Source organism: Balaenoptera physalus, assembly GCF_965194825.1.
Source record: "Balaenoptera physalus genome assembly, chromosome: 16".
NCBI lineage: Eukaryota > Metazoa > Chordata > Mammalia > Artiodactyla > Balaenopteridae > Balaenoptera > Balaenoptera physalus.
Window position 1 is genome coordinate 62,264,455 of NC_138898.1, and position 26,095 is coordinate 62,290,549.

At 43.5% G+C, this 26,095-nt stretch overlaps 1 protein-coding gene across 1 annotated transcript in view; it reads right to left on the reverse strand.

Moving 5' to 3' along the window:
• The window catches only part of GRIN2A (glutamate ionotropic receptor NMDA type subunit 2A), a 390,901-nt gene that overhangs the window by 42,747 nt on the left and 322,059 nt on the right, over window positions 1–26,095 (reverse strand). Inside the window, exon 12 of the mRNA XM_082432488.1 lies at window positions 15,246–15,433. Coding sequence (XP_082288614.1) covers window positions 15,246–15,433 — 188 coding nt within the window. The remainder of the gene's footprint in view (window positions 1–15,245; window positions 15,434–26,095) is intronic.

The following is a 26,095-nucleotide window of genomic DNA, read 5'->3' on the forward strand; positions in this document are numbered from 1 at the left end:
TGCGGAGCACAGGCTCCAGACACGCAGGCTCAGTAATTGTGGCTCACGGGCCCAGTTGCTCCGTGGCATGTGGGATCTTCCCAGACCAGGGCTCGAACCCGTGTCCCCTGCATTGGCAGGCAGATTCTCAACCACTGCGCCACCAGGGAAGCCCCAGCCAGACCTTCTGATCACTGACCTTGGGCCCTTGGCTTCACTAATCCCACACTCTTGATTAAAAGCCAGATGACCTTGGGTCTGGAAATAATGGCATTCCAGAGCCTAGGACCTCTGTATCCATGATCTGTAAATTGAACAATTTGCTAGAGAGAAAAAAGTACCTTTAGGGGGAGGAGAGGAATAGTACAAGATTCTGGACACAAATAGACTGAATTTGGAAGATAAACCTCCCTTATTTAAATGTCAGAATATTCCATTTCTGTATAATGCTGAGAAGTCACAAAACCAAAATAAAAATAGGGCTAGGCTTAACTGTACCCAGTTAGATGCAGACACGGCTGTCTTTGGCATAAATGTTTTAGCACCACCTTCCAACTGAGGTCTCTGCTCTGCGGATGGAGCTCAAGTGTCGCAGAACTCACTGCTGCTTGTGGCCACCTGGCTGAGATCTCATAGGCCACCTGATCAACCGTGCAAGTTGGTGTTGGGGAATTTTATGCACACAGGTCCCCGACCTGTGTCTCTCGAAGAAGAAAAAGGAAAAAGAGGAGAGAGGATTGGGCAACTCCATCAAGCATCAAACAACGTACATGGTCACAATTTTCCATTAGAGGGTGGAGTTGGCGAAATATAACTCTCTGGAGTAAGACTGCAGAAAAATGGCAAGAAGTCCAGGAAATCCTGTGTGTACCAAGCCCTTCTGGAGTCAGCTTCACCAATTTGCCTCACACACCTATAGATGGTCAAGTTGCTATACATTTAAAGGAGTATGCACTTGTGAGCATAAATGGATTCATAGTAACTTTTTGACACTGCACATTTTCTCAATCAATAGTCCTCACATCCTATGACTCACTGTGTAAGAGTGTGAGGGCCTTTTAATATCACAGAAAGATCCTTGTGTTCTAAAAGGCTGTGAATGTAAGGAAAAAAAAAAAAAGAAAAAGATAGCAATAATCCTACAACCCATGCCAAGAAATATCTTCTTTCTTTCAGCAAGTAACATGACATCACTGCCTTTCAGTTCCTTTTTAATTGAAGTGCTATCAACAAGCTCTCTGAGACTGTAAAATCCTTAAGCAAAGGGATCACACCCATTGTCCATTTTACCTGCATTTCTCAATGCCTAGGACAGTGCAGGGAGCTCAGTGGGCACTCAAGACTTGGTTGTGGCTTGAAGGAGAAAGAGAAGGAGAGAGTAAAAAGGAAAGAAAAGAGGAGAGGAAATGGAGGAGCAGAGAGGGAAGAAAGAGGAAAGAGGAGAACAGAAAGGGAGGAATGGGGCCCTTATAGGCAGGATCCTGTACCTGTTGTCAGAGCTATCCACGACTAAGGTGAAGAAGACCCGGCTTCCCTTTCTGGGGAGCGTGGCGGGGTGAGCGGGAGGGCTGGGCTGTGCCCTACGAGAGCTCGCCCGTCCCGATTTGATGAGAGCCTCCTCTCCCTACTAATGGCGGTGGTGCTCCTCTGGCTTCCTCTCCTGTATCCCAAGTATGAAGTACCAGATGGGGGTGAGCCCACAGCCAGAGGTGCCTGGGAGAGTGTGTGGGGTAGGGGAGTAGTCAGGTTCAGATTCCAACGCAGGAGAGTGTGTGGGACAGACATGACGATCCTCTCGTCCCGTTCCACTACGATGCAGCTGAGGTCCAGATAAAGACGCTGGGAATGGAATCTGGGTCTTTCAACTATTGGCTATGATCATACAACAACATCCAACCACACAGACCCTGAGGACACACCGAGAATTCAGTTATACAAGCCTGCCTTACCTCTCTCAGGGATGGCAGAAATAGGGCACTCAGAAATTAAAGGAGGGGGGAGGGATAAATTAGGAGGTTGGGATTAACATAAACACACAACTATATATAAAATAGATAACCAACAAGGGCCTACTGTATAGCACAGGGAACTCTACTCAATATTCTGTAATAACCTGTATGGGAAAAGAATCTGAAAAAGAATGGATATATGTATGTGCATAACTGAACCACTTTGCTGTACATCTGAAACTAACATAACATTGTAAATCAACTATACTCCAATATAAAATAAAAATTAAATTAGAAAAATTAAAGAACAACAAAAAAAGAAATTAGAGGAGCCACATGCACTGCTGGTGGGAATGTAAATTGGTTGTACTTCTTCTGAAAACTTTAGAAGTATCTACTGAAGTGGAGTGTATGTACATCCTATGGCCCAGCAGTTTCATTCCTTGGTGTATTCCCCAACAATTAAGTGCCTACATGAACCAAAAATATGTGCAAGTATGTTCAAAGCAGACAAAAATGAGAAATAACACAAATGTCTATCAATAGCAAGTGTATAAATAAATTCCAGTGTACTCGTACAATGGAATACCACGTAGTAATGAAAAAAACAGTAAGCTATAATTAGTAATGCAGTAATATGGATCCATGTCATAAAAGACACAAGTGAATATATGTTGTATGATTCCACCATTTATTTAAAGTTAAAAAGAAGGCAAAACCTACCCATGACCATGGAGGGCAGAATGGCGGTTACCTCTGGGGGTGATATTGGCTGTAAGAGGCCACAAGGGACCTTTCTGGGGTGCTGGTCATGGTCTAGATCTCAACATGAGTGGCAGTTACACAGATATACAAAAATTTAACTGGGCACTGAGATCTGTGCAATATAATGAATGTACAGTCAGCCCTCTGTATCCACGGGTTCCGCATCCCCGGATTCAACCAGCCACAAATTGAAAATTTTTCAGAAAAAAAATTCCAAGAAGTTCCAAAAAGAAAAACTTGGATTTGCAGTGCAGCCGCAACTATTTACATAGCATTTACATTGTATTTACAACTATTAACATAGCATTTACATAGTATTAGGTATTAAAAGTAACCTAGAGATGATTTAAAGTATGTGGGAGAATGTGCATAAGTTATATGCAAATACTACTCCATTTATATAAGGGACTTGAACATCTGCGGATTTTGGTATCTGAGGGAACCAAAGGAACCAGTCTCCACTGATACCAGGGTTGACTGTATATTACAGTCCACAGAAGGGAAAAAAAAAAAGAAGAGTGGCATAGTAGAGGTCTAAGGTGTTCTTCCACTTTGGGGGTCAAGAGGGGGAATAACAAGAAAATGGAAGGAAGCTGACTTTCTAAACAGAAAAGAAAAACCTCATTTTTAAAGAAATATGAACTTTTTTTTTAACAAAGAAAAATGTCTTAAAGGATGAAGGGGCATGAGCTATGTTAAATTCTTCCATATTATTGGAATTATTTAACAAGAAGATGTTTTACTTTTATAATTTAAGCCAGAGGTCAGCAATCTTTTTCTGTAAAGGGCTAATTAGTAAATATTTTCAGCTTTACGAGCCATATAGTCTCTGTCACAACTACTCAGCTCTGACCTTGCAGCTCGAAAGCAGCCATAAAAACACAAAGTGCATGAATGGATGGGATGTGTTCCAATAAAACTTTATTTACAAAGACAGGCAATGGGCCAATGTGGGCCATAATTTGCAGGATCCTGATTTAAGCAATCAAAAATGGAAATAAAATGATTAAAAAATAATATATATGTGAACAAGAATAAATCCCAATTTAATCTTATCATCTATGATATTTACTGGGTACCTACTGTTTGATGGGTATATACCAATTACACTATTTAACTTGGTGAGATTGGTGCCATTACAATTCCCAATTGAAACAGGAGGAAACTGGCCTTTAAAAAGGGTAAGTAAATTTCCCAAGGTCATAGAGCTGGTAAAGATCAGTTCTTATATTTGAACCCAGAGTCTTTGTTCTTAACTGCATGCCAAGCTGTTACATTTATGACTTTTTTTGTGTGAAATGGTACCACCAAAGTTGTAATAAATTACCAGGATATACAAAATGTCCATTAAAATTTGTATGTAAGATAGTTAAATGCCCCCAAAAGATGAAAAGACAACTCACTTTTTCCCCCCATTTTCAGTATTTGAAGGAATTCAAATTAAGGCAACATTGCACCTCCTAAAATATCAAAACAAATGATAACACTCGATGCTGCTAGGCTATTGTAAAATTGGTCCATTGATTCATTATTAGAAGCACTTTTCAATGGAGACAAACCTTTGGGGCATTAATATGAGACTATAGAGTGAGGCTCCTAGAGATGTTTACAGCCATTAACCCTTCAAAATCTACATCTAAGAGATTGTTACAAATAAACAATTCAAAAGAGAAAAACAATGGGCAGAAAGATGTTCATTCCAGCATTATCTACATTAGGAAAAAAATGAAGTGTTTAACATTAGGAAAATAATGTAATGAATTATGGCTTAATAATGATTATGGTATTTTAGGCAAAAATTAAAATAATTGTGAGGACCAGATTATGTAATGCCATTCAAAAATGTTTAAAATATACTGGTAAATGAAAACAGTAGAACATAAAAGTGTATATGACCAATAACTATACTTATTTAAAGAAATGTGTCTGTAAGTAACAAGGTTCAGAAGGTAATATATAAATTGAAAACAATTATGTTAAAGTAGTAGGTTGGGGTGATTTTATATGTATATTATATTGCCTTTCCAAATTAAAGTGTTTAAAAAAATGTAGACTGGGACTTCCCTGGTGGCACAGTGGTTAAGAATCTGCCTGCCAGTGAAGGGGACACGGCTTCGATCCCTGGTCCGGGAAGATCGCACACGCCTCAGAGCAACTAAGCCCGTGCACCACAACTACTGAGCCCGCGTGCCACACCTACTGAAGCCCACGCACCTAGAGCCCGTGCTCTGCAACAAGAGAAGCCACTGCAATGAGAAGCCCGCGCACCACAATGAAGAGTAGCCCCTGCTCGCCGCAACTAGTGAAAGCCCACATGCAGCAACAAAGATCCAGCGCAGCCAAAAATAAATAAATTTATTAAAAAAAAGGTAGACTGAGAGGGACTTGAGGTCATTGTTTATCCATCCCGTAAATCCTACATAAGGGTCTGTGACATCAGTGTTTGACTTACCAGCAAACCATTCGTATGTCTTATTTCACCTTTGATGGTTCTCTCGACATTTGACTTTCCCTGGTTTGACCGATTCACTGCTTGTCAGGCAAGAAGATGGCATCGCTGACCTTGTTCTAATCCTGTTGTCAGATTGATAATAAACACTGCAACTCTGGATCTCAAGAGACCTATCGGGAAATTCACTGTGAACTTACACAGATAAAAACCCTCGGAGCTTTGAAAGAAAGGGAGAGTCAATGGCTCTCCAGGATATTTATGGATTTTATCTGTTTCTTCAGTAAGTGCCGTTCCATTATTATTCCAAATATGTCTCTAGTTAAAATTAGGAGGGAGATAAACAAGTCTAATTTTTATGGTACCATCTGGTCACAGGCCAGTGAAGAAGCAGTTAAGTCCTTTATTGCTACTCTATGCTTAGGATTGACACATTTCTTCCTTTGAAAACATTTCATTTCCGAATGAGTACTTTGCCCTGGACTTAGTTTTTAGGTCATAGGAAGCTCAAAGTGACTTAGTTGCTGGGCATCAAAATGGTCATTTTAATCATCACCCCCTTTGGGTATGTGTGTGTGTGTGTGTGTGTGTGTATATATATATATATATATATATATCTATCATCAAAGCTGCTATTTTGTGTATAAATGAGGTTTGGGTGCATGTAAAAGTCACCCACATAGAGTGGGAGCATTAATGAAATCCATAGGAAAAAATTAGACTCAGTCAACTCATCAGTAATGGTTTCTGGCCACATGTCCCTGGTGGTTTCCAATGAGACCACATCTGCATGTGTCAGGAATCAGGACAACCATCCAACCCAAACCTGGTTCCGGATCTAATTCAATCAACAGAAACACTGGCTCATTTTCTGCCCAAATGTGGGTCTTTCAGTCTTGCCTGCTTTTTTTTTTTTTTAATGTTATTATGGTCAATACATGACAACGAAATCTTTGGAAGCAACAAACACTTTCATGTCTATTTTGTTCCTTTCTGAATGAGAAATATTCAAGCCTATTTGACTACTTCTGTTTACAGTCTAACCCAGTATCTCCTATGTTCCTTTTTGTGGTCAGCGTGCAGGCTGACACAAGTTCCACACCATTTCTTCTTTGGGTTTTCACAATCACCAAGGTCTCTGGATATGGAAACTCAAGTAAGAGACCTGAGAGAAGGAGGATGAATAAAACACAGGGCCAACATCCAACTTCATAGACTCCAAATGGGTGGGGTCTATTGGCCACTGACATTAATATCCAGTACTTGCTAATCAGAGAATAAGAGGCTTCTAAATGCTAAATACTGTTATTCTAAAGAGTGGTTCTTAAGTCTTATCGTGTATTAGAATCACCCAGAGAAGATGTAAAAATGCCCTGTGGGGTGAAAAATTAGGTATCTGTACTTTCAACAGGCTCCCCCAGTGAGTCTGATGAACACAGAAGTGCTAAAAGCATCTTTATAAGTAAGGTAACTGTGAAGGCAATAGAGCAAAAGCCTTTAATCATTTTTATGTCCCACCACCTGGAGCTTGGAAGCTGCTCAGTTATTCTTTGTTGATGAATGTCTAGAGGGAGAATGAATGAATGAATGAGCAAATGTGTGAATAAATTGGGGGGCTTTGTCTACGGTCCCTGGCCTTTGCTAACTTGATTACAAAGTTTGTGATTGTATTACAGAGTAGCCCTGCTCAGCCCAAACTGTGATTTCCACCTCTGAAGTCTCAATTTGATTAAAATACGTTTAGCAAGGAACAATAACTTTCTGAAATGCTGGGGATTATGCAGCTCCGAGAATCTCTGTGGGGAGCAAGCAATACCAGCAACCAAGACGGTCTTTGTGAACCTGGAGAGGCTGCTCTGCAAGCCTGTATCGGGGCCAAACATCTGACTCCTCTTAATTACATCCTGTCCTTGTTTCATTCCTTCTCATCTCTTGCTTCTGGGTCCTGAGTTTTCCCCAAACTGCCAGGGTTGAATGATCTCAAAAATTAGGCTGAGCCTGTCCCCATGGCGCCAGCGCCTGGGGCATGGACAAGTCTCCTTCTCCGTGGAAAGATGGAGAAAACGTAGGTCACTTTCTCTCCCACCCTCAACCCCTGTCGCCAAGTTATTTTGCCCAGTATCACCTACAGGCGAACCATGCTGTTCCTTCAGTGAAAGAGGAAGGAACAGAGGCTGGATGCTGACCCACCTGTGTTTAAATCACAGCTTTGCCCCTTCCCAGGTGGTATCGCCTGCCTTATGAGATGTCTGGGAGGGTTATAGCAGATAAAGGAGAAGCAATACAGCATAATGGTTCAAACGAAGGCCCTGGAGCCTGCTCGCCCAGGTCAGACGGGCCACATACTAGCTTGACACATTACTTAACCTTCCTGTGACTCAGTTTCCTCAAGCTGTACACAGGGAGTCGTCATCGTAACTCAGGTCACTGAATCACCATGAGGACTGCATGAAATTAATACACATAAAGACAGATTATCTTACGACCCATGGTTATCCCTTTGTAAGTGTTACCTGTCGTTATAAACGTCCATAAAAATAACAATGATAATGGTAGCTTCGAATGACTTCCATTTAGAGACATGGAAAACTGTCTCTTCCCCCTCCAAGTAAGCTCCCAGATTCAAAGCACCTCCTCTCCCACAGATCCCCCATTCTTATTTTATTCTTATTTTGACCATTATTTAAATGGTCCGAGGCTGCTGGTTGACATAGGGTGTTGCTGAGTCATGTGAGGACACAGGGACCTATGTCATGAAGAACTGAGGGCAGGGGAGGCCAGCGGGAGACAGATGAGACTTCTCCGAGGCAGGAGTGAGTCAGCCAGGGGTATGTGCCCAGCTCCACCAAGGAGCCGAGAAGGGGTAGCGGACGGCTGCCAGGCTTGTTCAGTGTCATCTGCAACATGGCTAATGGCTCAGATGAACAAACCAGCCTGCTCTAGGTGCCCAGGCTGAATATTGCCTGACTAGTCCCAGCACACCTCTCTCTCTGGTCTCTCCTCTCCCCATTCTGCCTTTCTTTGCCCTCTCATCTCTCCTTTTCCTCCTCTTTTTCCCTGTCTCTTCCTTTGTCCTTCCTTTTGGACCATTCTTTTCTCCTTTATCCCTTTATCATTTTATTCCTGCTCTTCTTTCCTTTCTTCCCCTCATATTCACTGCCCCTCTTTCCTATCTGCCCCTTCTTTCTTCCTTTTTCCATCTAAATCTTTTCCCTTCCCTCGGAAGAACCTACAATTTCAAGTCTTCTCTGCCTTTCTTGTCTTTCTCCAGACAGTCTAAGACCAGGGTCATCATACTTTTTCTATAAAGGGCTAGATAGTAAATATTTGGGGCTTTGCAGGTCCTATAGCTTCTGTTGCAACAACTCAACTCTGCCATGGTAGCGAAAGCAGCCACAGACAATACCTGAATGAATATATGTGGCTGTGTTTCCATAAAGCTTTACTTTCAAAAACAGGCAGTGGCTGGATTGGAGACGTGGTCATAGTTTGCTAAACCCTAAGGAAAACACTCCTTCTCTCATTCACCTCCTTGATCACAAACCACAAACTCACCAACGATTTATGATCTACTCCGGTTCTAAAAGCCAGGGAATATATAATCTTGCTGATTATCTCTCCCAGAAAAATTGCGTTAAAAAGAAAAAGTAGAACAGAGATATTTGCCTACTATAGCACACAAATTAGACAACAGAAGAACTTGCCTGTCTTATAGTGAATGTGGGGGTCAGACCGGACAGTGATTTAGTGATTGCCTCTTTGGGTCTCTTCCCTAGAGATACCTGCTGTCCTTCCCAAAGAAAAAAACACCCCCTTCATCAGAGAAGATATTTAATTAATGACATAAGCCCCCCAAAAGTATATCTGTGGTGTTTTCAAATCCATTCACTCATTTATTCATTCATCCATGGAGGTTTATTTGAGCACTTACTATGTGTGAAGCTCAGGAATGAGTCCTAGGGGAAACGAAAGGGCAACAAGAATGGACGCGAAAGCGTGTGCCCTCCAGGGACTTACGGTGCGGGGCACGGCAGGGGACAGGGGACGTGGAGAGGCCAGCAAGGAGTAGGCGTCTAGTGTGTGCCAAGCACCGGACTAGTTTCTTTATGTTTGTTCTCACACTCAATCCTTAAACAACTCCAATTTAAAGATGAGGAACCTGGCACTCAGAGAAACAGATGGGCCATGCAGCTAGGAAGTCACAGAACCTTCCATTGCACCCCTTTTTTGTGTTGGTTTGCTAAATGCCACAAGAATGCTATAAGCATGGAGCTAAAGGAGTTTATAGTTTATAAGCATATCTAGAGCTGTAGTCTTTAAGGAAATGGAGGGGTACATGGGCTGAAGGATGGGTCAGATATCAGAGTAGGAAATGGGTTCAGGAGAAGATGGAAGAAGGGACTCCATTTTTTAAAGGGGGTTGCATGGAAAAATCCACGCTTACCTGAAAAAAATGCCAAATGGTGGAATTTCAGATACTGTAGGCAGCTGAGCAGGGAAAGTACTTAGGAGTGAGGTGGCCTTCAGTGATTCCCTCAACCCACACGCCACACCTTTCCGAAGCCAGTCCTAAGAAGACAGGCTGCAAAAGCCATGCAGAGATGTGCCCATCCTCAGAGTGGAAGCGTGGGTGCCTCACCACCCAGGCTGCAGGGGTGTCCAGCTCTCCCTGAGACTTGGACGTTGGCCCAAAATATTAAGCTGAGGAGCTGGACGAGGACAGTGCTGAGGATATTAGCAACCCACCCCGTGGCTCAGAGCAACTTATGAGCATCCTGATTAGCTACACAAAGAACTTCTGCAATCACACAAACACCCTCGACTCTGGCTGGCAGCACGGGGTCTCTCACCATCAAAAGCCATCTGGCAAGCTTCAGTGGATGGAAGAGCCGCCAACAAATAAAGGAATCAGGAACATTAACACTGACCCACCCGGAAGCAGGGAGTGGGATTCTCCAACCCCCCCAGCACTCCCCCACTCCAAGACCTGTGAGCATCTTATCCTGGCGTGGTGCTTTCCAAAGCTCTAGAGTCTATTGCAGCAAGGTTCCTTATTGACACAAGAGCAGAGGGTGGGGTCCTTTCTGATTTGTTATCAATTTGAATGAGTCTTTAAAGCGATTGCTTGCAAAGTTGCAGCACAAAAGGGACAAAGGGAACCCAATGCACCTATCCAACTGAAATGATATAGATGGAATCCTGAAAATATTTCATATATGATATTTATCATATATGCCCAAATATGATATAATTGGGGTCACTAACTAGTTTTAAAACTGGGAGAGTCCCAGCAAAATAGGTTGAGTTGGTTATCCTAGAATACAATATGAATACAAGAGATACATGTGTCATACCTTTCAAATATTTACATATGATATCTATCATATATACCTAAACATAAGTGCAATGGAATACACCATATAAATAATTTATAGAAGTATATGATAGGGCTTCCCTGGTGGCACAGTGGTTAAGAATCCACCTTCCAATGCAAGGGACACGGCTTCGATCCCTGGTCTGGGAAGATCCCACATGCCCCAGAGCAACTAAGCCCGTGCGCCACAACTACTGAGCCTGTGTGCCACAATTACTGAAGCCCGTGCGCCTAGAGCCCGTGCTCCACAGCAAGAGAAGCCACCGCAATGAGAAGTCGGTGCACCGCAACAAAGAGTAGCCCCCACTCGCCGCAACTAGAGAAAGCCTGTGTGCAGCAACAAAGACCCAATGCAGCCAAAAATAAATAAATTTAAAAAAATCAATGGTTTCCTTCTATTTTCTCAGCATCACTTGCTTCTGAATAACATTATTATATCATCTTGTTCTCCCTAATATCTTTTTGCTGGCCTCTATACATCGAAAGTGCTTTAACCTCTATGATCTTCCTTCTGACTCTTCAAATTCCAGAATCACATAAAAAAAATTACGAAATCTGTGGGATTGCTGGGGCCTAAGAGATCTCCTGTTCAACCTCTCCTTTGAAACCAGAAATGCCATTTTTTTTAGGTCCCAGACTTACTCATTCTTTATGTTCTCACTCAGCTGTCAGCTTTTAGGTGCCAGGGTGATAACAGGGACCCACTAGCTACTTGCTGGTTGCTGGATAAGTTAATGAATGGGGCTTTGTGAACTCTGGCCTATTCTAATCTTTGTCTAGATCTTACTTGTTTTATGACTTATTCTGTCTTTTCATCCTTCCATTAAAAAAAAACTGATATATCTCATATTTCTCCTTGAGCATTCTCTCACCTACCCAAGATACCAAAGAGTATATATATGTATGTGTATATATAAACACATATATAGTATATATTAACTCATATATATATATATATATATGCATTATTACAAATATGTTTATACTTTGAGATTAGATATTTTAGTTTCATACATTGGCAACCAACTGGACTGTAAGATCCTTGAAAGAAAGAAGGAAAAGGCCATGAGATCGCCTTCTTGGAACATCAGTGCCTGAGAATGTGTGTTTCTCAGTAAACGCTGGGTATTGATGATCAATGCTGAAAAGTACCTTTGAGTGTCCCCATGGTGCACTCCACCGTTTCAGAAAGAACACGACAGTTAGACAGGAAAAGGAAGGAAAGGTCTTACTGGGATCCTGTGCGTCTCCTTAAGGGAGATCAGTAGCCCGTTTCCTAGGGAAATGCCTGGCAGGTTTCATATAAGAGGTTTCCACAATAACCAAACACTCCATTCAAAGGTTATATTTACACAGCTCATTAGGAAAATTTTTTATACTTTTCACACTCATTAGACTTGTAATCGTCCACCGAAGCTACTCTATAACAAGAGATAAACACTCCATTCCAGAGGATGAATAATAATTGGGGACCGCTCAGCACTGTGCTCTTTCCAGGTCTAATTTCAAAGCATAATTAATCCTGCTGAAGCTGTGTAAGTGAAATATTTATGCAGATGTGTTAATTCATGTATTTACTCCTAGAGAGACATTCAGAACTGGACATGGCTTTCCGCGAAGATTATCTTAAGACGCCCCCTGGAGCAACGTCATTTTCTCTCCAATGTCTTTGCCCCTGGGTGGTCTCTAAAGATGAAGCCGTGAAGACACATTTCCCATCCCAGAGAGTCTGACCAGGAAAGCCACGAGTCGGGACAGAAAATATCTCTAAGAATCTAGATGCTCTGCTCGTACAAAGAACACATCTTTGGCTTATCTGGATGCCTTTACTTTTTATTTTTTTTTATTTGCCACAAAGAGGACATTTTCTGTTCAGCACCGCATTTCCATGATGCTAACTTGACCGTATTATCAAAACCATGACACTAAACAGGCTGTGTTGAATACTGGATTTGTGGATGGTCAACAACGATGAGGAGGAGGAGGGGGAGGGGGAGGAGGGTGATGATGGTGCTGATGGCACTGGGGGCGATGATGGTCACAGCCAGCATTTATTGAACCACTTCTATTTCCAGGTGGCTGTACTTAGCTAGCTCTTTACATAGAACCTCTCATTTTGTCTTCATGACAACCTTATCATGTAAATATTTCTGCATTCAGTTGAAGATGAGTAATTACCCCTTTCACAGAAGCATTTGTAAATGGGACAATAGATATTGTTCACACACACACTAAATTACTTCTTCCTAAAGTATCTATATGTCTCAAGCATCTGATTAGCCAACTTTGATAGACATCCTAGAGAACTGAATGAAACAAGAGTCTTACAGGATTGAGCCCCATCCAGAGTAAGGCCCCTTAAGTAGTGACTGACACTTACTCACTAGGGGACTCACAAGCCCGCTGAGCTGAAGTTTCCTCCTCGGTAAAATGAGTATAAGCAATATTTAACTTCATAAAGTTGTTAACGAATATTAAATTAAAGAACACATGTAATGCATCCGGTATGGTGACTGGCATATTCTATTCCCCAAATATGTTGCTATTTCATAATAGATGCTGCAAGAGTGACAGCAGTGGTAGGTAGGAGTAGAGTAAGAACTGACTTATTTGACAGCTACCCATCATATTTAAAAGTCTCCTGTCAAATGAAATGCATCCTGACACCAACCATTCACCCATGCATGTACTTATCCATTCAGTCCTTCATTGACCAGTTACCTGTCATGTTCAGGATTCTGTAGTGTTTACTGCTGGAAACAAGACTCTCGTTTGCCGAGAACTGCACCCCACGTGGAGGTGCTTAGTCAAGCACTGTGGTGGAGGGGTTCTTCACTCCTCTCTGTGTCCACATGCCTTGTCGTCTAACTCCCAAACTCCTCCCACACAAGGCAGAGTATACCTCCAGAGTATACTTTGGGCTTGGCCATAGGACTTACTTTGGACAGAAGGATGTTAGCCGACGTGGATCTGACAAAGCAGAGACTTGAAATGTGCACGTGCAGGTAGGTGTTTTTTCCTTTGCCTCCATCAGAGCCAAGGGAAGAGCTTTTCCCAGGTAGGTGCTGCCCCTTCAGCCTGAGACCCAGAATAAACACAGGTGGAACAGAGACCACAGAGATGACCCATGGCCTTGCAGCATCAGGAGAGCCGCCGCGGCCTGAGGCAGAGCTCTTCCACTCAACCTGTGCTCCCACGAGCAGAACAAATGCTACTGTCGTGTGCCGCCAAGATTTCACAGCTACAGCTGAGCAACACAGCCACAAATCACTATGACACAGCACAGAACACGGCTCTTGATCTGAGGAAGGTACAAATGCCCTATAGGGAATTCAAAGAATCACATGCTTTCATTTGGGAGTGAAATATAAAACACACTTAGATTTCTTGATGGCACTGTGAGAATCCAGGGTTTAATTCTGGGAGTAGAGACTGTAAGGCATTATGCACTTTGTTCAAATTCACACCAACCACAGGCACTAACCTCTGCCCCTTTCAATACCGTATTTGGCCATGGTGGTTGCCAGACTGTCCTCTACCAGCTCTAGACAGGCGTAGCCTGTCCTGGCACCATCTCCGAATATAGCTTCCACCGTTCTTGAAGGCAGCTTCTGCCCTATGCCCTGAGCTTTTGTTGCCTACTCACACTTACTCAAGTTTTAAGGGTTCACCTGCCATCTCTGCTGCCTTTGCTTTTCCTGTCTCAGTTTTGGCAAGTCCAAGGGTAACTAGCATGCCATGTGAGCCATGAGAGGATTCTAAAAACCATGCTAGGGAACAATGGGCTGCAGTGAGATCACCAGCTATGAGTAGAGAAGTACCATCATCCCATTAGACTGTAAGCCCCGTGAGGGTGGAAACAGTCTTTTTTTGCAATGACAGGCAGCCAAGAGGTGGACTCTAGTGGAAATGGGATTTCTGCTCACTGCTGCCTTTATAGAGCTTGCCTCGCCTTCATTCCTCCATAGGATAACAGTTGGAGCTGTTGTGTTAGTACAACGTAACCCCACCCCTTATTCACTCCTGATGGGTCCAAGAAAGAGTGCTTGACCCAAAATGCATCAGCAATCCTTCCTCTGGAATTTGAAATTTAGAATTTGGCAAATAGAGATTGGGACTTATTGTAGCCTTGTTACATACTGTCACTGCTCTAGAGCAGAGTTTTTTTAACCCTGATACTATTAATGTTTGGGGTCAGATAATTCTGTGTTTTGAGATGTGGGGGGCTGTCCTGGGCATTGTAGCATGTTTGCCAGCATCCCTCACCCCTGGCCTCTACCCACGGATGCCGGTATCAAATAGCCTCCCTGTCATGACAATCAAAAATATCTCCAGACACAGCCAAATATCCCCTGGGGGGCAAAATCCCTGCCCCGCACTGAGAACCACTGCTCTGCAGAGAGAACCTATGAATTCCTGCTGTTGAGGCCCCAGGACTGCCCTGGTTCCTGTTTTTTTCCTCTGAACCTATTTGTTCAACTCTTTCTTAAATTCACTGAGATAGACACTTCTGCATCCTTAAAATAAACTCTTTTTAATTTACTGAGTTGTCTGTAATTGGTTTCCATTACGAGCAAAGTAAAGAATCGCGGTATCATGTGATCAGCACTCAATAAATACTTTTAGTGAGCAAACTCATCACCCAAAGATCTACGGGAAAGCCAGTTAGAAAACAGAGAGTGTGAGGGTCTCAAGTCCCTCAGAAGTAGGGGGTCAACCAAGGTCTTACCATCACCCACAAACTGGAGCAGGGCCAGGTCAATCTGCCTCTTCCAAGGGGAGCCTTTCTGGAGGGCAATTCCATAACCAGTGGTGGCAAAGATGTACCCACTCCCGATGGTCACCAGCTTGCAGCCTTCATCCCTCCCAGCCTTGTAATTCAAGACCGCAGCATCATAGATGAAAGCGTCCAGTTTCCTGCAATGACAAGAAACCAGGGAGTCATGGGGAAGGCGAGGTACCGTCTCAGGGCCCAGCTCCTAAGGCCTGATCCAGCATCACACACTTTCTTTCACACGGGAGACGATGATTCATGACTGCTCCATCCCATCATCATAAAAGGATCTATTTTTAATGAGGAGATAAAAGCCAGAACCTTTTCTCTCGAAGTTACAAGAGGCAGTTAAATAAAGACATGAAGAATCCTTATGCCCAAGTGAGTAAACAGTTGAATTTGCTGGTTGGCAAGTTTTTGCCCTTAGCACTCCCAACAGTGAAGAACAGTGGTCTATTTAGAAAGGTTTGCATTAGAACAAAATAAACCATTAAGGGACAAGGGAATCTGATGGTTTCGCGCAGGAAGGGGAGAGAGACTAAATAGGAATGTCTCTTCCTGCCCAAAGAAACATGTTTATGAAACATGTTTCATTTATATTATAAAAAATATTACATAATAATTTTTAGAAACCCAAATAATGCAGAAAATATTAAGAATACAATTAAAATTAAAATTGCCTATAATTCCATAACTCAGAGGCAACCTCTGTTAACAAATTTGTGAACAACTTTCCAAATTTTATATGCATGTGTATACACACACACACACACACACACACACACACACACACACACACACACACCCCTTTTAAAACAGGGGTTGGTGGGCTTCCCTGGTGGCGCAGTGGTTGAGAATCTGCCTGCTAATGCAGGGGACACGGGTTCGAGCCCTGGTCTGGGAAGATCCCACATGCCGCGGAGCAACTGGGCCCGTGAGCCACAACTACTGAGCCTGAGTGTCTGGAGCCTGTGCTCCGCAACAAGAGAGGCCGCAATAGGGAGAGGCCCGCACGCCGCGATGAAGAGTGGCCCCCACTTGCCGCAACTGGAGAAAGCCCTCGCACAGAAACGAAGACCCAACACAGCCAAAAATAAAAATAATAAATAAATAATAAATAAAAAATTAAAAAAAACATAAAAACAAAAAAAAACAGGGGTTGGTAACTTTTTCTATAAAGGCAAGATAAATAGTTTAGGCTTGGTCTCTGGTGCAACTACTCAGCTTTCTATTGTAGTATGAAGCCGAACTGTGTTTCCTCAAAATTCATATGTTGAAGTCCTAACCCCCCAGTACCTCCAAATATGACCTTATTTGGAGATGGGGTCATTGCAGATGTAATTAGTTAAGATGAGGTCATGGAGCAGGGTGGGCTCCTAATCCAATATGACCGGTGTCCTTATAAAAAGGGGAAATTTGGACACAGACATGCACACAGGGAGAATGCCAGGTGAAGGTTGGAGTTATGCTGCCAAAAGACTCGGAACTACCGGAAGCCAGGAGAGAGGCCCGGACAGATCCTTCCCAAGTGCCTTCAGAGGCAGCACAACCCTGCTGACACCTTGATCCCGGCGTTCCAGCCTCCGGAAGTATGAGACAAAAAATTCCTATTGTTTAAGCTTCTCAGTTTGTGATGCTTTGTTATGACAGCCCTAGGAAATTAACACACAGCATGAAAGCAGCCATAGATAACACATAAATGAATGAATTCAACTCTGTTCCAATAAAAGGTTATTTACAAAAAACAGGTTGGCCCATGGGACATAGTTTGCCAACCCTGTTTCAACTCTCCAAATATAATTACACCACGCAAACCATTTCACCAATGGCTTTCTTTTCTCATTTAACCCCACACATAGTGAGTGTATTTCTATGTCAGTAAACAGAGCACTCTTTTTAATTTTTTGGTACATTTATTTTTATTGAGGTATACCTTATATGAAATAAAGCACTAGATAAATCTTTACATGTGTGTACATCCTTGAAATCACCACGCAGATTGAGGTAGAGAACAAGACCGTCACCTCAGAGGTCCTGCTTGCCCCTCCATTCAGCACCCTCCAAAAGGCAAGCATCCAGTAATCCCCTCAAAGGCACGGCTGTGCCTAATTCACGACCTGCATCCTTACTGGTGGGCATGTATGTTGTTTCCAATTTTTAAAGTTATTTAACAAGGCTGAAATGATCAACCTTGAATACAGGGGATGGACATCTCAACTCTAACGTAGGTAGGAAACTAAATGGGAGAGTACTCAACTTCCTGACACTTTTTCAACTTTACTGCCCTTCACTCCCTAACAAGAAGACATAAAACAGTGAAGCAAAAATAAAATAAAATAAAATAAAATAAAATAAAATAAAATAAAATAAAATAAAAGTGGCAGGAAGAGGATGTAAAATGCTGCATCCTTCCAAAGACAGCTGCTGAAGGACTCCCTATGAGAACAAAACTATTTGGAAGGTTTACAGCTGTGTTCTTCATTTTAATTTTTTGTTTCTGTAATGGTTAGAGATGGGGCAAGACTCCAAGGCTTGTCTCACCAACAGAAAGACTCTGAAGCTTTCGTCTCAGGGCTGTAGGGTTGGAGACTTGGTTTTATACTCTGAGAGTATTAAAAGGGGATCAGATCATCCAAGTGGAAGAGGGGGAAAAACTGGGCATTGTCAACAGAAATGGCAAACAGAGCTGTCGAACCAAGAGGAAACACGCTTTCTGGACAGCCAGCAATGCTGAGATCCGTGGAAATACAGGTTGGGGAGTTTTTAAAGGCTGGTTTGTGTATGATGGCCGTACGGCGTGTGACAGAAGCAGTGGAGGAGCAGGTGGAAGGGATCTGAGTTCTAGTCTACATTTACATCTACGATGGCGCCACCTCGGAAAGTCACTTCCTTCTTTTGCACTGCTGGTTGCTCATCTGTGACATGAGGTTGTCACTGTGGTCCTTCTGAACTGTGGCATTCTACGGTTCTGCAAGCCAAGAGTCACCTTCTGTCAGTCTCAAGAGGGAAAGTGAGACTCTGGATAACACGGGTACCCTGAGGACTTCAGGACAAATGGACAGCATGTGTACTCTTAATGAAGTTGGGGTGCTTGCCACCTCAATACTTCATGTTGCCATGGAGATGGTGAGAACCTGGGTTTTATTAACACTTTCTAAGACTCCTGCAACTCTCTTCTCTCAATTCCTCAAAACACAAACATAAATACACACACAGGTGCATATAGGTACATTCAAATGTTAAGGCCATCTGTTGGTATTCATGGGGTGGAAGTCCTCCCCATCCTGTTAACCCACCACACACTGATGCATTTCTGCAATGGAAATCTAAAACTGTACCTGGCACTCATACGAGAGTTGCCCAACAGCAGTTTAAATTCATATTTTATGGACAGGCACAGATTTCTGCAAATCATTACCATATTTCATGACAAATCTTCAGCTGAGCAAAAAACAGCCGGATGAGCCCAAAGAAAAAGGGAAGTTTTCTCGGAAAACAAAGTTTGCAAATGCAAGATGCCATCAAGTCAGAGGGAGGACAGCTGCAAAAGACACAGTTAATTCTGAGCAAAGCAACCACACGCTGGCATGTCTGGGTGGGCTGGCGGCCATGCTCTTAGAGCGGTCTGGCCAGGGAGACTCTCTGTGGTCTCAGGGCCACGTCAGAACCCAAGTGAGGACAACACATGAAGGAAACCACAGGGCCATGCGGACTTTGATTTCTGTCCCCCATTGATGATTCTAGAGAGCTGGGGTCTAACTGCAATGGCCACAGATACCTGCATGTTTAAAAACATCCTGGGGCTTACACAGCTCCGTCTGATAGACAAGGCCATTGTTTGCACAATGCTTGACAAAAGTGCACAGCATTTTACATACATTGTCCCACCGGGGCCTCACAAATGCCCAGTAGGGAAATTTATTATTATTATTATTTTTCTCCTGTGTTGTCTATGAAGAGGTGGGGTTCTGAGAGGCTGAGGCAGCCTGAAGCTCATCGGCAGTATTTCCAAACTCTGTACACAAACCCTCTTTGGCAGGATTGTCTAGGAGAACTTTCTACAATGATGGAAATACTCCATATCTGTGCTATGGCTATTGAGCACTTAACATGTGATTAGTGCAACTGAGAACCTGAGTTTTTAATTTTATTTCATTTCATTAATTTAGATTCTGGTGTAAATGGCCACACGTGGCTGGCAGCTACTGAAGTGGCCGGCACGGTGGCTCCCGGTGGGCGGGGGAGGTGGAGGGAGCGAGGGCCCTGGGCTCTCCTTGCTCTGACTCAAAGACCTGTGCCTTTGATCTCTTTCCCACTGAAGGAAAAATGTTCCCATTGCTGAAAAGAAAAGATGTAAAACTCACTGACATCCTCAAGAGTGGGCTTTGTGTTCAAAGACTTTGAACAGGGCACCTGTATTTCTGAGCTTCATTCTTCTCGCTGCAAAGTGGAGCAGACGTTACCTGCCCTTCGAGGGCTGTTGGGAATAAAGTGATGTTATATAAGGAGATGTGTGCGCAGTGCCCGGCACATAACAGATGCTCACACACAGATGCGTTCCACTGAATTCAGATTTTACAGCAAAGGAGCTTACAACTTCTATGCATTCTGTGGGACAAACCCAGTCCTGAATACTTTAAATGCATTATCTCATTTCACTGACTCCTTTTAACTGAGCAAAGATGGATGCACTACTGCCGTCCCCACGGAATGAGGAAACGGAGGCACTGAGAGGTGAAGTAAGGGACACAGCTGCCCAGCTTGGGTAAGTGTCAGAGCAGCATTTGGACTTAACACAGTCTGATGACAAAGGCCACAGACCTAACTACTGTGACCATGTTACCCATAAGACTTGTGGAATAAATGGAAACAGCTCTGTCTACTGCTTTGAGATTCAGACTGGGGGTTACAGCTCTACGTGAAGCCCAGCGTTATGAAAAAAAAGTGGAAGGATCAGAGCAGAGCCGTCAGTTTTAAAAGATTTGGTGGGTCGTTCAGTTTCATCTGTCTCTTTCCCAGGAGATGCATAGCCGTGTAAGGTCTGGAGTCACCTCCACAGAAAACATCTCTTGCCCTCAACACATCCTACCCTACATGTCTGGGAGACATTTAGGCATAGATGGCCACAGCTTCTTGTTGAGGGTAGGGGGTCAGAAAGAGAAAAAGGCCACCTGGAGCCCAATTTAGACCAAAAGCGTTCGGGGGATTGGAGCTGCGAAGGTGGGAGACCGAGTGACATCTTAGGCTGCAGCGTAATTGGCAGCGCTGGATTTGGAACAACACAGAGATCAGAGGCTGGCGCTGGAGGGAAGAGCCCCTCAGAACCCAGAGCCGTCAGCGGGAAGCTTGAGGGCTCACCCGGAGGGAACACAGCGATGCTTCTCTGCTTGGTGTTTTCTCCTCCTGCTTTTCAAGGGGAGACCATCTGTGTCTCTGCCTTCCCAGCTCCTACCAGGCCACATGGCTGCCACTGGCTCCGTGCTTCTTCCACTGGGTGGGTGAGGCTCAAAGGTCCGGTCTGAGAACCGTGATGGGCACAGAGGCCCCACCCAGCCCACCTCTCTGCCTCTGCTCCCTACAGAAGGGCGAGCACTTCTCCACACATTTGTGACGAATGAAACGACATCTCGGCTCCCCAGTGCAAGGGCTGGAACAGAACCGGAGTCTGAAAATTCATGCCGTGCTGGGCTGGCTGTGTGATGTGCCCACCCCACCCCAGGCATCACGGAGGCTGTGTGGGTGCTGCCACCCTCTCCCTGTCACCCACAGCCCTCAAGGAAAGCAAATGATAAAAAATGACAGTAATTCAGAATGACAGGGGGCAATAAGACCTCCTCTCTGCAAATTTGCAAAGGAGCAAAGTAAGGAGGACTGTCACGTGCGCTCCATGCCACTTTAACCGAGCGGCTTCCTGCCAGATTCTCTGACGGCTCTGAAGAGCTGCCGCAGCTTCCTGGAGCGTGTAGATCTGACCCTGTTACCTCCGTAGGTCTCTCCTGTACCTACACGATGGCCTGAACGTTCACTCCTGGCCCCAAGGCTGTCTACCGGCAAAGTTGACTGTCCCTACAGAAGGGGACACCATGGCCCCCAGTCAAGGCATGGCCCCTTTGGGGAAAGGGACTTGTATTGTCAAGTGGCTTGACGTTTCCTAATCAAAAGTTTCCGGTTTTAGCTCATCATCTCCTTATGCATGTTCTCAGATGCTCTCTGGGGGTCTCAGCACATTTAAAGGCTAATTATACAGTTAAAGTTAATTATTCATTCATTAACATTCAAGAACTCTTTAACTAGACACTGACTTGTTCTGATGAATTAATGAAATCAGTGTGTGTGTGTGTGTGTGTGTGTGTTATGTGTGTATGTTTTGGAGGTCTAGTCTAAAGCATTACTGAGAATTAAGAATCTCTTTGGGGACTTCCCTGGTGGCGCAGTGGTTAAGAATCCACCTGCGAATGCAGGGGACACGGGTTCGAGCCTTGGTCTGGGAAGACCCTACATGCCGCGGAGCAACTAATCCCGCGTGCCACAACTACTGAGCCTGCGCTCTAGAGCCCGTGAGCCACAACTACTGAAGCCCCAGTGCCACAACTACTGAAGCCCACGTGCCTAGAGCCCATGCTCCCAACAAGAGAAGCCACCGCAATGAGAAGTCCGTGCACCACAACGAAGAGTAGCCCCCGCTCACTGCAACTAGAGAAAGCCCGCGTGCAGCACAGCCAAAAACAAATAAATAAATAAATTAATTAATTAAAAAAAAAAGAATCTCTTTGATGAGAACTGAATGTATTTTTTTAGGGCACATCAAAGCCTTGCTAGGAAGAGGAGCATGTCAGCCAGTAATTCAGGCCAGTCAGCGTGTTTGGGCGACTGTGGAACAGTGGATGGGGTTCAGGTCCACCTCTGCCAGCTCTATGAACGAGACCCAGTCATGGGACCTCTTCGAGCTTCGGTCTTCTCATCTGTACGATGGGGGAATAATAGCTCGTTCACAGGGCTGGATATAGGATAGATGGAAATGGGAGTGAAGGTGTTTTGGAAACTGCACACCCTGGTGCAAGTTCAGGACGTTGCTGGGGCAGTGATGACGTCGTTGTGCGGAGAAGCGACGGTGTAGATCATCATCAAGCGCCCAGACACAGGGCTACGGGTGGGTGAACGGCATTCATGGGCCAAGAAGTGGTAGCCCTGAGGATACCTTTGAATGTGCCTGCTTGGGCAGGAGACACTCAATACATACAGAGATTGTACCTGACATCAGCACAGGATGGTCTAAAACAGGCTTCAGGAAAATGGCCTAGAATCACATTATGACTCTGAGTTCGTGAATACAAACTTTAAAGTCAGAATTACACCAACACTGATGCATTTTCACTAAGGAAGCATTTTTCAGAGCAAAGTCTGTTACATTAATTTAATTCCTAGATCAATGTCTCACATAGCATAGTTGAATTGTTTCCAATTTTTCTGGAAACTACTTTCACTGGGATCAATTCTTTTGTGTTGAAATTTTATAAGGATTTGATTCATTGATCAGCATTTGGACCGTAATAAATTTTACTAATTTATAACTTCTGCCATTTTGAGTTTTCTTTTGTGGGTATGGTTGCCACCAAGTCCAATTCTTCTGGGTCAAAATTGTTCAGAGAGGCAAAATTGGCCAAGAAGATTCAAGTTGTCTATGGCTTTGTAGTCAATAACAAATTTCACTCTGTGTGATTTTTGCTGTTGTCAGCTTAATTTGTGTTGTTTAATTCTTCCAGTAATATTCACTGTGAATTGGGTAAAAAAGATGGATGGTGAATATTCATTTTTTAACTGAGAAAATTCTGTGCAGTATCGTAAGACGGAGACAGAGAGAGGCAGAGAAGGAGGGAGGAAACGAAGGAGGGAAAAATACAGATGGAAGCAGGCCCCAAGGAAAATGGGAAGACAGTGAGAGAGAAAGAGAGAAAGGAAAGAACAGGAAAGAGAGAGTGAGGGAAAGAGACAGAGAAGGAGAAAGAGGTTAAGACAGAGAGGGAGAGAATGAAGACAGGGAGATGGACTTACAGGGAGAGACTAGGAGACAAGAGAGAGGGAGAGGGAGGCAGAGAGATGGAGAAAGAGAGAGAGGGAAGAAGGAATGAAAGAAGGAGGGAGGGAAGGAAGGAGGGAAGGAGGGAAGGAAGGAAGGAGGGAAGGAAGGAGGGAGGGAGGGAGGGAAGGAAGGAGGGAGGGAGGGAGGGAAGGAAGGAGGGAGGAAGGGAAGGAGGGAGGGAGGGAAGGAGGGAGAGAAGGAAGGAAGGAAGGAAGGAAGGAAGGAAGGAAGGAAGGAAGGAAGGAAGGAAGGAAGGAAGGAAAGGAAACAAGGGCAAACACAATACAAACATACAGTTTGCCTACTGACTAACAACCACACAACAGGAAAAGGTTAAAATGATACAGAAAATCCCCTCTTCGTTACTGCTGAATTTAACACGGAATTTAACAAACTAACCTTGTCCAAGTTGTTGATAGACCATGTAATGCAATCTTTTAATTTTTCAGAAGAGAAAACCGAAGCCTGGAGGTCTCAGCCCCGGGTGTTCTCAGAGTCAGTGCTTCCAGACCTGTCTACCACCTGCCAAAGCAATGCATCCTCGAGGCACTGCTGCAGGGCTTCCCAAATCTGAGCGCATGTCCTCAGGTGGGATGTGGGGTCAGAGAGCACTCCTGTGGGGTTTTGGGTAAGTCTGTGCACATATCTAAGCCTTGATTTCCCCATCTGACCAGAACGAAACAATCTCTCCCATGTGGTTGTACTCTGGTTGAAGGAAGGAACGGCTATAAATTTGCTTGATGAATTATAAAGCACTATGCAAATGCTATTATTCTTTCTTCATGTTACCACTCATGTTCTGCCATAGGAAAAGTATTGATTCCTGCTGACATGTAAATCTTTTAAAGAGTTTCTTAGTAGATACTCTTCAAGGGTTGGGATCAGAGTAAACATTCTACTGCAGTTATTCCATGGTGCACAGCATATTATCAAAAATGCTCATGTTATAGAGAATGTTTTCTTTGTTCAGACTTTTCCTGAATGTTTACTGTGTGCCAGCCACTGCTCTTTGCCTGCATATCTCATTTAATCCTTACAACAGTTCTAAGTGCAAGTTCCTAAGTTATGTTTCCTAAGTGAAGGAATCATACTTACCATCATTTTATAAACAAAAAAAACGAGATCTAAGAAGTTAGTTAACTTGTCTAAGGTCCCACAGCTGAACGTTAGCAGAGAGGGAATTCGGATCCAGGATGCTGGCTTTTAAGCATCACAGCACACTACTGGCAGTGACAATGATCCTGCTAAACTTGCCACACACTAGGACTGAAAGACAGGGCCTCTCAAAGGCCAGAAAATATACGAAAGTGAGAGAGAGACTGGGAAAACGATCAATATTTAATGAAACCCTATTATGTGTCTGATAACAGTGCCGGCTACTTTCCCTGAGTCAATTCATTTAATTCTCAAAGGAATCTGGGAGACAGGATTTGAAAGACGTGGGAAACAGTCTCAGAGAGGTTATTCAATTTGCCAAAGGTCACACAGTTGGTAATTATCAGAGTCAGAATATGAAGCTAGGTATTTCTCAATCCAAAGTTGATGCTCTGCACCATGGGGTCACTCAGAAAATAAGTCAATTAATCAATCAATCCATCAGTTGAATAAGACTAACCTCTTCTAGAAGGTATAAATACTCTGACCCAGAAATTCTACTTTTCGAGATCATTCCTAGAGAATTACTTGCAGAAGTGCATAGAGGACTCATCATGGAGTTTTAACGTGCCCATATTACCAAGAGCTCCCCGGAGGGAAACAGTCTAATAAACTGTGATGTATGCAAACCATGGAATTCTTTCCAGCCGTCAAAGAGAATGAAGGCAAAAGACACCTACAGATATGGAAGGCGCTTCAAAACACATTATTAATTGAAAACCAAACTGTGCCTTACTGCACAGAGTTTGATAGCATGAATTCATAAAAGTGCTAACAAAAGATCAAGATGAAGAAAAAATTAATTACATGGGACTGAGTGAACTGATGAGGATGATTATAATTTTTGTGACTTTCTGTTTGAATAAAAAAAAAAATCCCACAAGGACTCAGAGGCAAAAAATATACAAATTAATTTTCACTGCAAAGTAAAGGAGCTGTTACAGTGGAGGATTACTGGACTGAATGTCAATATTATGACATAATATGAGTGTGTTTCATGTTTGGTAATTGCAGTCATTGTTGCTTTTGTTGTGGTCATCCAGGTACAATGCTTGGTGTCAGTCTATTTATCTCTTGTAAAAATAAAATACAGTGTGTGTGGAAAAAAAAAAAAAAGGAATCCGCCTGCCAATGCAGGGGACACAGTTTCAAGCCCTGGTCCGGGAAGATCCCACGTGCCGTGGAGCAACTAAGCCCGTGTGCCACAACTAGTGAAGTCCGCACACCTAGAGCCCGTGCTCTGCAACAAGAGAAGCCACCACAGTGAGAAGCCCGTGCACCACAACGAAGAGTAGCCTCCGCTCGCTACAACTAGAGAAAGCCCATGTGCAGCAACGAAGACCCAACGCAGCCAAAAAAAAAAAAAAAAAAACTCATAGAACTAGCTTAAAATTTTTTTTCTCCTTCAATTCTCCACGATTACATTAATTTCGTTTCTGATTTTTATAATTTTATTCTGCTTACTTTGTGGTTATATCCTCTTCTTATTATTTTTTCCTAAGGTAGATGCTTGTATTATTGTTTACCCATCTATTTTTTTACCAGTGTATTTGGTTGATGGCATAAATTT